Below are 16,555 nucleotides of genomic sequence, written 5' to 3'. Positions count from 1 at the left end.
TCTTATTTTAAATGTATTTATTGCAGTGCGAAATTCAATTTCGAAAGTCTTATCAGTTCGTTTCCAGTTTTCCAATCGGTTCCACCTTCCAAAAAAGTCTGCGAAAGCTCCCTTAGAGTCATGGCCAGCCTCCGGAAACTGATATCGTTCCTTTGAATTCCATGGAGCCAGTGATACCTGGCGCAACTCGACAACACGAGAAGCGAACGAGCCGGCAATTCGATTCGAACCTCTGGTGCAAACCTCGAGTTTTCTTCACCCACCCCGTTCAATTCATGCACGATTTCGTCTTGCGCGTTTGTCAAAGGAGATTCAGGATCGTACTTAGAAATCATTTCGCTCCGTCGGAGGTGTCCGCAGGAAGCAACCCTATCACACATCGCGCGACGAGCACCAGCTCTCTGTGCACACCAAGAAATTCGACAAGCACAATTCTCGTCGTCTTCATCGGGTAGTGACAAGGTGAGAGTCGTCGAAGACAAGAGGTTGAGAGTGACGAGTCTCTCGCCCCATAGCCAGCAGTCATCCAAGTGAGGGTCGATAGCTGAACCTCTGTCGGAACAGTATTCCAGGTTGCAAAGCTCAACTGGCCGGAAATCCGTTAGGCTTGGAATAGACGTCAGCCTCTCTATGAAGTCGTGGGAATAAATCGGAAAACCATTGAAATCTACGCATTTCACCTTCCGCTTCTTGAAATTCACTTTAGGTCCAAAATCCTGTGCAAGAGAAGAAATAAAAAGCACTTAAATGCAGATAATTAAAAATTCATCACTTCATTGATTTCATACAATTTTCTCACATATTAGTGCAGAGTGTGTGTGTATGTTTCCTATAGACAAATCATGTAAGCAAAAATCAAGGTTTTTTTTTTTAATAAATGGGCAAACCTGTTTTCGTCTTCCGGATTGCGAAGCAACCCAAATCCCCTGATCCATCTGACTTACGATACGTTCCTGTTCCGCATCTGAAATGAAGTCTCTGATCAACAGAATCCCATCAATGAAGAATGAGGGAAAACTTTCAGTAGTTCTCTGACGCTCAGTTGATGAATAACACATGCCGCACAGGTCGCAGTAACCATACGTTAAAGGGACCTGTTCCAGAAAAGACAAATCATGTAAAGAAATTAGTTATCAGAAACAGCTCAATGATAATTACGACCGATATAAAACCCATTCCATCAACCCCTTAAGCGGTTTTTAAAATTTACCTGATCTGCATTATAACAGCCACAGTGGAAATCATTGAACCTTCTAGAAATTGCCACCTAAGGGCCCTTTCACACGGAGCGGATGCGGATCCGGAAGAAGTTTTAACAATTGGAATATACTGCGCCTTTCAGACGAGCCGAAAAATCTCCGCACCTAGGAAATGTTCATGCGGGTCCGGACGTCATCCGCATGTGTCAAAACCTAAGTGCGGGCTCCGCATCCGCACATAGAAGTTTTGACAATAGGTTTATTCGGAGCTATTCACACCATATGATGGTCCCTGCTCATTAATATAATGTACCTACATACGTCTATCCCTCCGTTTCCTTCTGAGATGGAGATATAGCAACTTCAACTGCCTTTTGTCGATATTTCACAATTTTATACAATAAAACCTGCCAACAACGGCCACTGACGGGACCAAAACTATAAGCCGTTCTGTTCATTACGAATATTTAATTGACTACATACTTTCATAACTTTTAAATTTAATTTAAAAATTTTAATTTTTTTCTTTTTAAATTTTTAAAATTATTTAAAAATATGAATATCTGAAATATTATTTTAAATATTTGTTATGTTTTTAAATTTTTAATCTGTTAATTTTTTTAAACTTAAAAAAAAATACTTTTATTAAACAACGTTATCCACGTACGGTGTTCACTCAGGGCCGGATTAAGTCGTTTGAAGACCCTAGCGCTTGAATATTTTTGGTGGTTGCCTCGATACCTACAAGTATATTTTACTCAATATTTAGTCTGTAAACTTAAAAAAATGAAATTTTATATTTCAGAAGAGACTAATCTAAGGATGGGATTTCACTCTAAAAGGTTTATGAAAGTTATTTTATAAAACTTGAAAAAAGCAACTAATAAATTGCAAGTGCAACCCATAAATTTATTAGTTGCTTTTTTAAAAGAATTATTATAAAATGTTTATAGTGTAATCCGTACTTGAGGCCGGGATTATACTATAAAGTTTTGTAAAAGATCTTTTATAAAAGTTGAAAAATTCAACCAATAGGCGCATCGGTTGCATTCAAGCAAATGCAACCGGTGATCTTAATGGTTGAATTTTTCACGTTTTATCAAAGAGCTTTTACAAAACTTTTATAGTGTAATCCCGGCCTAAGACAGAATTGTGATGTGAATATTTCTAAGCACAGACATTTTGAAAGTCCCAACCCCTCCCTTTTTTTATACTTGCAAATTCTTTGATATTTGCTGAATTTTTTTTTTTTTTTTTTTTGGAACATCGAATGTTTTGAATGTTTTTGGATTGGATTTTTCGAACATTGGATGTGTTTTTGGAATTTTCTTTCCTATTTTTCCGAAAAGACAGATTTTTTTTCAAAATTTTTTGAAAATATTTTAAGATATTTTCTCCCATCGACTACTTGTGAGGATCGGAATGGAGGCATCTTTAGGCTCAATGATAAAAACCACCAAAGAATGCCTCTAGGCTGCCTATGGGCACTGAATCAAGGATGAAGGAGAAAAATAATTACGAAAATTGTGAAAAAACAGTTTTTATGCACGAATTTCGAACTAAAGATGCGGGCGATTCGTCCGCATCTTCAGTGCTCGTTTGAAAGGGTATGCGGACCCGCGTCCGCATCCGCTCCGTGTGAAAGGGGCCTAAGGAAAATATTTTTTTCCGATTGCGTGAGCTGATAAATGCCCCCCCCCCCAAACACTGAAAATGAAAAAAAATATGTAATAAAAAACAAAAAAGAAAACTCTATCTCGTTTTGTTATGTATGCTGTACGCATAATCCTATACCACCTCAAACAAAAGCGCGGGTTTGAGTTCCCGTAGAAGCAGAGGTAAATTTTTCTTTCTAAAATCGGTATCTCTATGTAAATATCGGGTTATCGGCATATCTCGTACTGATAAATAGCGTTCTTTTTACAATGCTTACATCCGACGCACCATGCCAGCTGGCAACACTTGTCTTATATCATTAGCTAAGCGCAACTGACGTCAAAACATAGAAGATGGTCACAAAAATGTGACTTGACTGTGTATGAAATTCTAACAATTCACCACCTACTATATTGAATAAATGAAAACTCTCACTGTCAGTGTATAAGCCTTTATTTGCATGTGCATATATGCAAAGATAACGAGGAGATCTGCCATTTCCTTCGCTGTAAACTTGATTAGAGTAAAATGTCTACTCATGCATACAAATTATTGATATTCAAGATTTTTTTCTTTTTTGAAAGAAGACAAAAAGAAAAGAGGTTTTGGCCCCCGGCTGAGATCCGAGATTAGTCACGATAGAAATGGCGCGCATTCCCGAATCACTACATGTCAGCAACAGCACTGATTCTATTATATAGGTTCTATTTATTCATCTTATTTATTTACTCTGTTTTGACTTTTTGAACTTTTTCCTCTCGATTTTTCCCTTCCAATCTTCATATACGTCGGAGCTTCCGGGATACCAAAGGGATGATGACTCCTCTCAAACCATCATGAAAAGACTTTCTTTTTTCCACTCAGAATAGAGGGAGAAGAAATGTTATGCGTGTTGTTGAGATCACCACAATATTTTCGATGAAACAAACGGTTGTCCGTATAATTTAAATGTCAGGCAAATACATCAATCATGGTATGATCTAATTACACACTGCTATTGTCGTGGTTAAAAAGCATATTTATCCAGTGATGAATGACAATCCATCGTCGTAATGACACGGAAACCGACGCATCTTCTCAAATATTTGTTGCTTGGATTTTGCGTGGAAAAAAACACCATTACTTTGGCATTTATACATTTTAATACATACGCAAACACATCGTGATAAAACTTCAAATAATCCTGTGTGTATCTATTTCTGAGGACGTTTTTGTGAATCTGCAACACGAGTTTTTGTCATTGTATCCTTACGTATTTGAGCAAAATTATCTTTTTGTTTGGACAAATTAATTATTTTAGTTATTACCCGCACTCCTTTTTTTAAACTCTTTCCTCATCAAAGGGTTTGGAAAGTTCATTGTAATTAATTTGCTCCGCAAGGTAAAAGCTCATTAAGTTCTATCCTGATATTCCACATAATAATATGGTTTGCTGGATACCTAAATTTTAGATTTTTTTAGATATTTTCTAATTGGCGGAGATGTTTCGACGCGATACCCTCTAAAGCTACTGTATAAGATATAAGTTGGTGGCTGTTTCAAAGGACTTCTAGAAGGGGGGGGGGGCTTTTCGGACGCAGAAACTTAATCAAACTTGCTTGTCCAATAATCATAATCCTAACCAAAAGTACATTGGAAACCTTAATATTAAAGGTTAATATTGATTAACCTTATACAGTTTCAATTTTTTAAACTACAAATTTACCAGAAAACCAATTCAAGGAAACCGATTAAAGTCGGCCATCAGGACTGCAAAAGAAAAATTAAACATAGAAAGTTCATCTCACAGACGCTGATCCAGAGTGATGTGTCGGAGCGGGCGAGGTTCCGTATTTTATGAGACAGACCAATTTTCTAGATATTATTATTCGGTTCTTATCACTCTCAGAATCCACGCCCGCCATCTCACGGATGTAAAGGCTATTTTCAAATTTCTTTCTTCTATTCTTCTCATGATGAATGAATTGGATTTTCACGGATTTTTTCAAGCTTTCAACAACATGTAATCATATTATTATTTCTTCATTTGTTTCTCCCTAGTAATTTATTGACTAAAATCAGTGTCTTATATAAGTTACCCTATTAATATCGATGTCGAAAGGGTAAGTCGTAAAATGATTTTTAAGTACATAAATAAATTATAAATAAAAAAGAAACAATAAAAATAAAATGAACACAAAAGAATAAGGACAAAAGTTCTCAGGAAATACATGTTACAGTTTACAACGTGTTCGCTCATCACGCATAGAGCATATTTTATATATATATATATATATATATATATATTATTATTATTATTATATATATATTATATTATTTTATAACATAAATATATATAAAATATATATGATTGTCTCATGATTGTCTTCATCTTATATCATCCATGCTGCCACTAGAATGTGTCAAAAACGATTGAATATCAATTTATAGAGAATGAGTATGTACATAAAAACTGCACACAGTAACTACTAGTAAGGATCACCAGCTCTAATAGATAAAAAATATTTCCTGATGATAATACGGCATAATTGTCGACTGCGAATCGTGGAGTGATTTATCAGATTATTATTACGGTACAGAAATAATAACGTACTATATGACACTTTATTGACATTGATTCATGAAATATTCGATGGTAACATAAAATACAACCTATTTTGAACATTTCTATTGTCTTCACTAGAAAGGAAGAAAAGTATAATTTTGATGTTTCTCTATGTACAGATTTTTAAGTGATCATTCAATTCATATTTTCAAATTTAGCAAAAAATAAATAAATCTATTAATAATAATATGAAAGTTAGAAAGCATATGATCAGAAACTCCTATCAGAAAAATCAAACCGCGGCACTTGAAAATCAAAACAAAAAATATATTGTAAGATGTCAAGGAAACAGATATTTTTTGGATATTATGCCGAGATGAACTCGGAAAGAAAAGTCATCTGGTCTCCACCGGGACTCGAAACCAGGCCCTTTCACAAACCAGACAAACATGCTACCATCTACACCACTGAAGATGTCGTGAAGGTCATTTTACCCATAAAAATATTTAAACTTCTGAAAATGCATAGGCAGAATATTCTCAAATATTTTAATCGTTGAGAAACACACTTACTTCGCTTTCACTACTTCGTAGTCGTCGTCTCTTGCTTTTAACTTTTTCACGTACATGATTAAAACTGGTGCGCCACGACTTAGGCTGAGCTCATAGTGGAGCGAAGAGGTACGAGTTACAAGAATTGCGACTAGAAAGAAAAAAATGCACAGGGGTGGAGAAGAGATGTCCGTACATGTAAAAGAAGAGGAGGATAGAGCAAAATGACCGGAGTGGTTTTGAAATGTGCTGGTGTGATGATGATGATCCTCTATTATGTACTCCCGTACCTCTTGGTCACCTCCACTATGTGCACAGCCTTAGTTTAACTGAATGGCACCCAGACATCAATACATAGGTGTAAATATCATTCCATTCTCACGCTTCAATTAACCAATCAAATTAACGTTTTCTTTCAGTAACTCACACTTTCTTGCGGCTTTTCGTGTGAAGTTTTCGCGTATTAGGTCCTCAGATGTTTATAATAAAAAAATATATATTATAGTTCCCTCGGATGCTCACGATTCTTCAGCAGGAGACCCAAGGCCGTAGTGTGCCTTCTCGGCGCCCTGAGGCAGACTTATCCCAGCTTTTCTATTTTTTTGGTCAAAGTTTTCTTGACTTTGTTATTTAATCAAAACATTGATACAAATAATTTTCAACGACTTTATTGAATGTAATATTATCATATTCACATTTCTCTTTGGGGGGGAGGGGGGGGGGGTTGATCCTCAAACACTCCCCCCCCCCTCCCATAGATCCGCCAGAACCAGAAGTTTGAAGCCAGTGCCTGGCTCTATTTCGAGCCATAAGCGGGCATAAGGGACAGACAAGTGAGTACTGTATGTGTAATTGTGCAGTTCATGTTTGAGGGGGGAAAATTTTTTTAAAGTCAACATTTTTTTTTTGGGTGAAGTATGTCGTGGTTCCGGATAATTTAAGATACGAATGCAATTTTATCTGCAAAACTTAAAAAATTGCATTCGTATCTTAAATTATCCGGAACCATGACATACTTCACCCAAAAAAAAAAATTTTGACATTAAAAAAATTTTTCCCCTCAAACATGCACTGCACAATTACACATACAGTACTCACTTGTCTGTCCCTTCACATGGGGTCCCGGCCCTTATGCCCGCTTATGGCTCGAAACAGAGCCAGGCATGGGCTTTAAACTTCTGATTCTGGCGATTCCATAGATCCGCGCCTGCCGGGATCGGTATTGAATAACACCTGACATTAGAAAAATATCAATTCAAAACGCCGATTTCTGACTTCGAACATGGAAGATAGATGGCAACACCATTCTAAGACAGGTATGTATTTCCGGTACATGCCCCCATTTTCAGATAATTTTTATCCATCCCGACTTTCGAGCAACAATATCCAGTCATTTTTCGTGTCTTTAAGGAAGCACGCTTAAATTTTTATTTATTATTTTATAAATTATTTTCCCAACATATAAATGTTTTTGTTAATTTTGGCCATAAATGTGAATATTGACATCTCTCAAAAAGTTGTCATTTCCCCCTTCCCCACAATGACATATTGTGTCATCAAACGTTTCCGTTCGTAAATTTATTTCAATTCACTATAATTTACAAAAGTGCTTCATTACCCACATTCGGTGATTTTGACATTGGCACTCACTTTTGCAAAAATATTTGGTGATAATTAGCGATGTCTTGAAAAAAAGGCTAAAAGTTTACGCATGGCCAACAAATGTCACTGTCTTTCTACGTTTAAGCACGTTTTTATAGCGAGTTAAGTTTCCTTAACAACAAAAAAAGAATACATGCCAAAAAAAAAGCCTTTGCTTTTCATCTTTTAATTCACAATTGTTCTTTTGTGCGTACATGCACATAGTTTGTCGACAACACATTTTTTATATGAGTTGGTGAATTTATAATATAGTTGTTGCGATTATCAACTTGAGCTGAAGGGGAAAAGATTATAATTCTACAAAAAAACAGAATACAGAATTTTGTGTTTCTCTATTACGTACTTTCATCTTGGATGCGGTAGCTTTGTTTCCCTATGTGTCGGCAAATTTCTCATGCTATTGCTCACATTTTGTCATCTCTCTTTTTTTATATATTCTTGGAAACATAGGCGTACGCAGTATTTTCTCAAGGGGGAAGGGTTTCCATTTTTTTTCCCTCGGGGGGGGGGGGGTTACGTTTTTTCCTGCAATATAACACTATAATCTCGGCTTGGAGGGAATAGAACGCCAACCCCCCCCCCCCCCCCCCTGCGTACGCCAATGTTTGGAAATACTGTAGTTCTTATATTATCTGATGTTAAGGTAGCAATTTGTAATGTTAACTTTCAATTTAAACGGTTCCTTAAAAAAAAATTCGAAAAAGTCAACAAAAGTCTTCAGCGGATTGGAAATGTTCTGCTATTCAAAAAATAGTGTTTCTTAGAGTTTCACTTTACTTAGAATTCTTTCCGAGATTGTTCTGCAGAAACACTGATTGTTCTGCGACGTACGTTGCAGTTGTCGACCTCTTCTGCTTTGGAATCCTATATTAGTGGTTTTAAAAGGTTCCCTGTGCAAGATATAAACAGCTGTGGCACATAAGCCGGGTTTTCCTAGGAGCACATTTTTAACGCCGCATGCAACGTAAATCGCGACATGCCGTCCACTCACCAATAAGAAAAGCAGTACGACTTCTTAAGAGGGCTCAATATGCCTCACGACAGCGCTTTATGTCGGGCGTGATTGGCTGACTGCTTCTGGAGGAGTCAAATGCGTCGTGCGCCGCCACGTTTCGCAGATCTCTTCATTTTTGTTGTTTTCTCTCCGTTCCCTTCAAACCGCAGCATACAGACGACACAGAATAGCTGATACCAAGGCCATATACTGTGTAAGCGCCCTGAGCTTATGCGCCACGCTAAAAAAACGAATAGCGTGATTTAATTACACGTTTCTGCCGACGCGAAATGGTCCTACTCAGTTCACGCGGTGCGGAAAAACCTGCTCCTAGGAAAACCCGGCTCTAGAGTCTGGGTTTTTAGTTCATTTTGTATTTGACCACGGGGGTGATTGGATAAATGCTAGGTAGAAAACACCGCCATATAGGCCTATTCATTGCACTTCTATGTTATCATTCATGTTGATGGATTTCATTAAAAAAGGATGTTTTATTAAAAACTTGTTTATGAGTAACCTGCTTGGAAGAAATGGTTTTTACTCATATTTATCTCCACCCCCTTGATTGAGAGGAATGGAGGAATATAGCTGATTCCAGAGGTAAAAAAAAAAACAAATAGTTTTAAAGCCCCGTTCACATGTGCAAATATTGCGGTAGCATTGGGAGTGTTAGCACCAGCTTGACGACTTTTTTCCCTCGTAAGGAAAGAAATGGTGAGCAGTCATTGGTGAATATTCTTGAAGCGAGTTTTAAACCCGCTTTTTCTATTTCCCATGTGAACGGGGATTAAATGTTTCACCTTTGTAAAAGTGAGTTAAGATTCTCCGAACTTGTTTCATAAAAGTAAGAGTTAGAATTTTAAATTTTTTCAATAATTCGCAAAAAACTTGCCAACCCTGGTTTTAGCTATTCCCAGAATGAAAAAGAAACAAATAATGATGCCAAAAAAATTCTTTGCTTCTTTTAACAAAGTTTTTACAGGCTGTAGAACATGGGGGAAAACACGGGCCAACTTAGTTATTTTCATACAAAATAATTGATTACCTTACTACTGCCTTCCTTATACAATGAAATAACGTCACTGCCACTTTTCTCGCACAACAAACAGGATCTGATGCCTTTGCACCCGCACTGCTTGCCCGCCATTGATTTATATTTCACGATATCGAACGAAAAACTATTTGATATCACGAAGGATCAGGAACAATTGAAAATATTCACGTTTCCTTTGAAGAATGTAAACAAACAAATCATAATAACATTTTTGGGCGACCGTGGCTCCTTGGCCTTTCCGCTTTTTGACAGAAATATGGGATCGTGGTATAAATTCACCAAAAGAATTGCCAATCGTTAACCAGACAAATGCACTGAGCTATAAGTAAACTTACTCTACTTATAGCTCAGTGGACAAATGTGGGATGATATTTATACTTATTGAAATGACCATACATCCTGTGTTTTCCGGAACAGTCCCTGGTTTTTTCTGGCTGTCCCAGGAGAAATAAAGTATATTTCTTCTCAATGGGCTGTTCCGACATTTTGCAAAAATGTCCTGGTTTTTACGTATTTTCAAAGAAGCCAACTCTACTTTTTACTCATTTCAATCATCATATCAACGAATAAAACCATCTTCCCAACTCAGAAATCATATATTACGACTATAAATAAAAATATTCATCTCACCGTATTTTCTCTAACTCGTACAAATATGGTCAACTTAGTCAGAATTATTAAAATATAATTTGACTCAAGAAAATAAATTTTAAACCTTAATTTCAACAAAGAAAAAAAAATTGAAGTGACTTTTTCATAAAAAGAAATCGGGATGACGAAAATTACGTGTAAATACAGGTATGTCCCATGAAGTATGCACGCAATTGGCAAAAGTCAAGGTCGATCTTCCATCATTTAGCGTCGCCTATCGGCATTTTCATGAAATATTAATAAAATGATTTTTTATCGTATTTGTGTTGTGATTTTCGTTTGCTGAAAGAGCTGGGGTTAGAACTTTTTCAATTCTTTTTTTTTTTTTTTTGTAGTTAAATAGTTAAACAACGATATAGTGTGGAACTCTTGTTTGTTAACATCACGTTTTTGTTTTTTTTTAATTTATCCCCAAGCAAACATCTCAAATGGCTGATCCTGGTTTGGAGGACCGAAACAAACGCACGTGTTTCGAGTGTGACAAAACTTTTACACGCGCTTGCGACATGAAGCGTCACGTTAGGAACGTTCACGACAAGGAACGAACCCAAGACCATCGCAAACATAGCTGTAATGCTTGCGGTAAACGGTATAAGCAACTGAGATCGTTGAATTCCCACGTAAGAAACATGCACAAGGAATTGGCACCATTAGGAGTGGAATATCCATGCTCAATCTGTAAGAAACCCTTTAGTAGGAAAGACTTTCTTCAACACTGTGAAGCTGAGCATAATATCCGAAACGAAACACAAACACTGTCATTCCCTTCTTTTGCTGATTTCCAATCTTGGAAATCAAACATGGAAGCTGAAACGACATCCTTTTATAGATGTTGTCGTGGAAGTGTGCAACTGGGGAGTGGCGTGGTCAACCATTATTACGTTTGCTGTCGCTCTGGCAAGTACAAAACTAAAGGAGAAGGTCTCAGGCATTTGAAATTGATTGGGAGTAGGAAAATAAACACTTTATGTCCGTCAGCTATCAAAGTCTCTGAAGAACCAAGTGGTGTTTGCACAGTGTTTTTTTCAAAAACACATGTAGGTCACAATTCTGATTCAGACATTCATCATTTATCTCTGAAAAAGTGCTAAAGACAAGATCATCGACCAGGAAAATTTCTCCCGGTGGTATAGGCAGCCATTGATTTTAAATTCATTCTAATATGTGATTTGAAACTCTAATATTGTAAACCAGGTTTGAATTTTCTGTGTGCAAGTTTGTTTGACATGTCAAGCAGGGATCTTCAAGCCAGTGGCATAGGAAGGGGGTGACAAAAAAGCTGTCGTATGGTCCGCCACTTGGTGATGTTTGGCGCCAAACATGTCTGATGGCCCGACCAAAAGTCGCCAAGGCCGTCAGACACTACGGACACCGAAAAAAAAACGTGCAAAACATAATAGAAATCACCAAGCATAAAAATAGGAAAAATATCAGTTAAAAAAAATTACACCTGGACCATTTTTTTAATAAACAGATCGGGGCATAAGAAATTCCGGGCATGTTGAATAAATAAATATTCGATGTATTAAAAACTAAAACCCGGACCTTTTCTTCAGTAATAAACGGATCAGGGCATAAGGAGTTTCGGGCATGAAAAATTCTCTAGGTTCATTTTAAATGATAAACCGATAAGACAGAAGGCATGACAATGGATGAATAAGTAATAAATACAACAAAATAATAAAACGGTATGATACAACCTGACCAGTAGATGATAATTCAAATGACGCGAGTTATAGAAGGAATGATAATCCAAGAGACATGCTCGAAATGGAAAAACGGCTGTTTGGAATTTTTGAAAAAACTTGAACAAAAGAAAAATCTTGTTTGATGAAGCTAACGCCACCTAGTATCACAAAGCGAAAACTGGAAAGATGATAAAAAAATACAGCAACCCAGAGCCTCATTATGACGGTCTTCGCGACTTATTGCGAGGAAAAAGTCACCAAAGTCGTGGCGGACCATACTGCATCTCTTCAATCTCGGCTTGAGGTGGAGGGGGGTTAGAACCCCAAAACCCCCCTTTGCGTACGCCAATGGTTCTGTCTCGTTTCTTTTGAACTGTGCTCAAATAAACAAACCGCCGATCCTGATGACTAATTTTTGCCACAAATATCATTGATGCCAAGTCGTGGAACAGGTGCTGTATAATCCATAGATTGGCGATTTCTGGCGACTTTTTTTTCCGGCGCCAAACATGTCCGACGACCCGACCAAAAGTCGCCAAGGCCGTTAGACACTGCGGACGCCGAAAAAAAAAATCGCCAGCATGGAAAACAATAATAAAAACCCATTCAAATATGAAAAATATCATGAAACACAAATGAAATATAATAGTATATTTAAATAAAAAACGGTCATGCATGTTGTAAAAATAAGCATATTCTACGTAAAAAAAAATTAAAACCCGGACTATTTCCGGGTATCCAGATTCTTTTAAATAAACAACGGTCATGCATGGTGTAAAAATAAGCATATTCTACGTTAAAAAAAATTAAAACCCGGACTATTTCCGGGTATCCAGATTCTTTTAAATAAATAATGGAAATTAAATAAAGTAACGAATATTAATAAGAAAAATAAATAAAAGGGATACAGCCCTACCGGTCGACGAAAATGTAATCCTAACGCTCGGAACGAAAAACACTAAATGACTATTCAAACATTTGAAAAGACACGCTAAAAACAACTAACGAAAGGTAATCACATCGGGAATAATCCAAGACAACGACGCTACTGCACAAAGGGAAAAAACGCCGTTATCCGTTTGAATCGCCCACGCTTTAAGCGCCATCTATAATGGGTGGGTAATGGAAGCTACGTATGAACAATCTAGAACAATGACAACCCGGCAAAGCAAGTGAGAGCCCGATCGGCATAACTGAGCGCCAGCGTTGGCAACTTATAGCGCCCTTGGCGATCTGGATTATATTGGATTTGGCGCTCTGGATTATACAGCACCTGTTCCTAAGTCGTTCGCAACAAGATGATATTTTTAACCCGAGCATCATAATCAAAAAATCGTCAACAAATAAGGCAAATACCAGGAAATACTAAAAAAGTCCTTATGCTTTCGACACATCTTCAGAGGATAAGAATATTGCATTGACCAAGTTTCCCCACTTGATTGATTTCCAAATCTTTCATCTCGGTTGCTCAGCAGAAAGAAAAAACTATACGACTGTCCAAGTCAAACGTAGTAAGAACGAAGCGCCTGTGTGTAAGTAAACTCGGTCAGCATGATATTCTTATCCTTTGAAGACACCCATAACGTATCGAAATGCATAAGAAAATTTTAAGTATTTCCTGGTATTTGTCTTTTATTTGCTGCCTCATTAAAATTACTTCCTCAATAAATTTCAATTTTATATTTTGGTGGGGGGGGGGGGTTGTCAAGTTAAAACTCTGCACTGGGTGCCACTAGACCTTGCTATACCACTGCTTCAAGCTGTTACTCATGAGCACAGTAATGTTTAGCGTATACAGGATCATTCAATGTTTGTACCTACTTTTTAACTCAAAGAATTAACGCGATTCTGATTTCCGTATATATCAGAATTGCTGCATGGGTGCTCTACCAGCACCTGCTAGAGATAGGCCTCTGCACTGTTTACTATAAACGTCATTCAGACTACCTAGCAATGTTTGCCACATTTTGAGACACAGCATCCTATTTCGTTTCTTTTTATTTTGGCGTAGATTCTTCCTGATTGGCTCACAAATACTGCATAGTGATTGGATGTGGGGCATAGAAATCACCAATTCTGGCCCTGATCATTTCTTTTCCTCACAACGATGATACTGGCAAGAGCAGGGAATTTTCTTCCCTGAATATTCTGAACATGAACGTCACTGAACTGACGTCACAAGCAGACTGCAGAGGCCTGTCTCTAGAAGGTGCTGGCTCTACCACCTATGATGAGCAGAGACAGAACATGATTAAAAAAAGGTTGGAGACCCATTTTGTAAGGTCTGGATTGCATTATAAAAGTGACAAGATTTTTACAAAATTTATTACAAAAAAACCAATAGGCAGTGATCTGGGAATGCATAGTAAGTGGCAGGTGATCCTGCTGCAGCTTGGTTCAGTTCTTCAAAATTAGGTTTGAGGTCACTGGCAACATCAGAAGACCACATGTGGGCTATGGGTTGAGCATGTACACCGTAAGGCATGGTTCATGACTACCAACCATCAAAAGGTGTTCATGGGGGGAATCAACCCCTCTGCACCATGTTTTGTGACATGTGACTCATGCTGGCTGTACAGTATGTCATGAATGATTCTATTCTTTTCTAGGAGCCAAATGTAAAATCTCAGTCATTGATAAACTATTCTATATTCTTCAATGCACAATTGTTTTACTTCAAAATTTTTTAATAAAATCGTCCAACATGAGATGACGTAGCCAAGTCATTGCTCATGGTTGTAGGACTACACACTAGTTCAAAGCCTGCAAGTAGTATATCTTGCACAAATTATTTATGTGCAGACAAGAAAAAGCTGTTTCCTATGGCAAGGTGTAATTCCTCATGGATTGTTACAGATTGCCATCTATTTACAGATTTCACAAAAAGTTTTTTTTTAATCTTGCTCAATTGAACTTTAATTTTTTTGTTATGTAATTATTTGTAGCTAAATTTTTTACTGGTAATTTAATTTCATAAATAATAAAACTTGTGTTTTTATTTCTTTGGAATATGAATGTTTCCAAAAAACTGTGTTATTGATTGTTGTCCATAAAGAATAGGACTTGACAAAATAATATTTAGGCATCAGCTGAATTTCCTTAGAGCCGAGCAGTTTTTGTTCAAGAAAATTTGACCTATAAATAATGTTTTTTCAACTTCTCCGAGACTAAATATCGGTATGAGGTAGCATTTCCTTCACAATATACATATCTTCACTCACATACTGAAAATGTATGACTTGCACTGAATACACCTTGCACAGGATTTTTGTTAGGATTAGGACTTGATATTATTCAGGTCATAGTGACCTTCTACCATGTTGGTGAATATGTTAAAATGTTTTTCTCAGACTTCAATTTAGTAGCCACATATAAGAAATTTTAGGTGTCGATAATGTTTTTTAGTTGCTATTGTGCCCCGACTTTACACAGTGTGAAAATTGAAGCATTCAATATTTTTTTTAAAGGGAAAATTAGGTTGCGGATACACCATGAAATAAGTATAACTCCCACAACATAAATACATTAGGGCCACACACACATATATACGCAACAAATTTCGACATACACCAATTTATAAGAAATTTCTCTGAGGAATGTTTACGAGATGCACAAACTTTTGAGTACTGCAGAATAAATGAATGGTTTCATCCTCTTTGAGCTGAAAACTAGCACATATCAGACCAGTGTGCGACACTATTGCGAGTCAATTTATTTAATCGCACAAACTTCGGAGCAGAGACATGTTTTCTCTTGTGCACTGGCATAATTTTGATTTTCTGAGAAAAATACTTGAATTGGTAGGTGACGCATTCAATAAGATCCCGAAATGTCATGCCAGTATATTATGCCTACCGTGTAAGCGCAGAGTTTCTAAGTGTGTGTGATTAATGCATGGGGGGTGTGCGTAGTTGTCACTGTATGAGAAAGTTAGTGACTTTAACGTACTCTTTTGGTCAGTAATGCGATCACTCAGCCGGTCTGGGCACGTAAAATTTCCTTACCAGGTTTAAAAAAAAAGGCATCAGAATATTACTTTGCCAAGGCTTATTTACTTCACTGTATAAAATTTTGGCCACAAAGCTTGCCAGGGAACTCCGATTAAGAATATGGTGGTGAATCTTGTGCATTGCCATCCCAAGAGCTAAATTGTGGACCTTCACCAAAGTGATGTTCTGACAAAACATTTGGTCAACACGATATGAATGAGATAGCCCGGGTATTTATTTTTCAGATTGAAAGATTATTTCAATTCTTTTAATCCCGAAGAAAATCTAAGAAGTTTTACATGCTAAACATTTCGCGATGACGCTTTCTTTACTTCGGCATCTTAATTGCTTCGGACGGAATCAAGTTCGGGATGTTGCCTTTTTTGATCGTGTAACCGATCCCGAGTTCATCGTTAACGAGAAGATTGCGGTCCTTGTCATAACGAAGCGGTGTCTTCGTGAGAGGACAGGCGATGAATTTCAAGATACTCTCGTCAAACCGTTCATCGCCCTCTTGAGATCTCTCGCTGACATCATTTCCAGCTTTTGGTTTCGAACAATACATC

General features: G+C 37.1%; 1 protein-coding gene across 3 annotated transcripts; it reads right to left on the bottom strand.

The window, feature by feature from the left end:
- Positions 1 to 9,977, bottom strand: LOC149084252 (alpha-ketoglutarate-dependent dioxygenase alkB homolog 4). Of its 3 annotated transcripts, none has more exons than XM_089234613.1 (3): positions 9,653 to 9,977; positions 888 to 1,094; positions 1 to 716 (listed from the first exon to the last, which is right to left on the bottom strand). In XM_089234613.1, exons 1-3 carry the CDS (start codon positions 9,752 to 9,754, stop codon positions 18 to 20), a joined length of 1,008 nt encoding a protein of 335 aa, XP_089090739.1. In that variant the 5' UTR covers positions 9,755 to 9,977; the 3' UTR covers positions 1 to 17. The 3 variants fall into 3 exon arrangements, with proteins under 3 accessions (XP_089090739.1, XP_089090740.1, XP_089090741.1); XM_089234614.1 differs by lacking the exon at positions 9,653 to 9,977 and adding an exon at positions 5,973 to 6,102; XM_089234615.1 differs by lacking the exon at positions 9,653 to 9,977 and adding an exon at positions 4,561 to 4,645.
- Positions 9,978 to 16,555: the final 6,578 nt, after the last annotated feature.

Source organism: Pholcus phalangioides, unplaced genomic scaffold (genome assembly GCF_987345545.1).
Source record: "Pholcus phalangioides strain wild (caught in Gottingen) unplaced genomic scaffold, Ppha-v1.0 ptg000008l_1, whole genome shotgun sequence".
Lineage (NCBI taxonomy): Eukaryota > Metazoa > Arthropoda > Arachnida > Araneae > Pholcidae > Pholcus > Pholcus phalangioides.
The sequence above is the reverse complement of the archived record's forward strand: the minus strand, read 5'-3'. Positions and strand labels throughout refer to the sequence as shown.

What these genes read in the sequence shown, in the direction of transcription:
- LOC149084252 (XM_089234613.1), bottom strand. Translation starts at nt 9,754, where the DNA reads ATGGCGGGCAAGCAGTGCGGGTGCAAAGGCATCAGATCCTGTTTGTTG. An exon ending in ATAAGGAAGGCAGTAGTAAG is followed by an intron (nt 1,095 to 9,652) that starts GTAATCAATTAT and finishes TTTCTGGAACAG; the next exon opens with GTCCCTTTAACGTATGGTTA. An exon ending in AATCCGGAAGACGAAAACAG is followed by an intron (nt 717 to 887) that starts GTTTGCCCATTT and finishes TCTCTTGCACAG; the next exon opens with GATTTTGGACCTAAAGTGAA.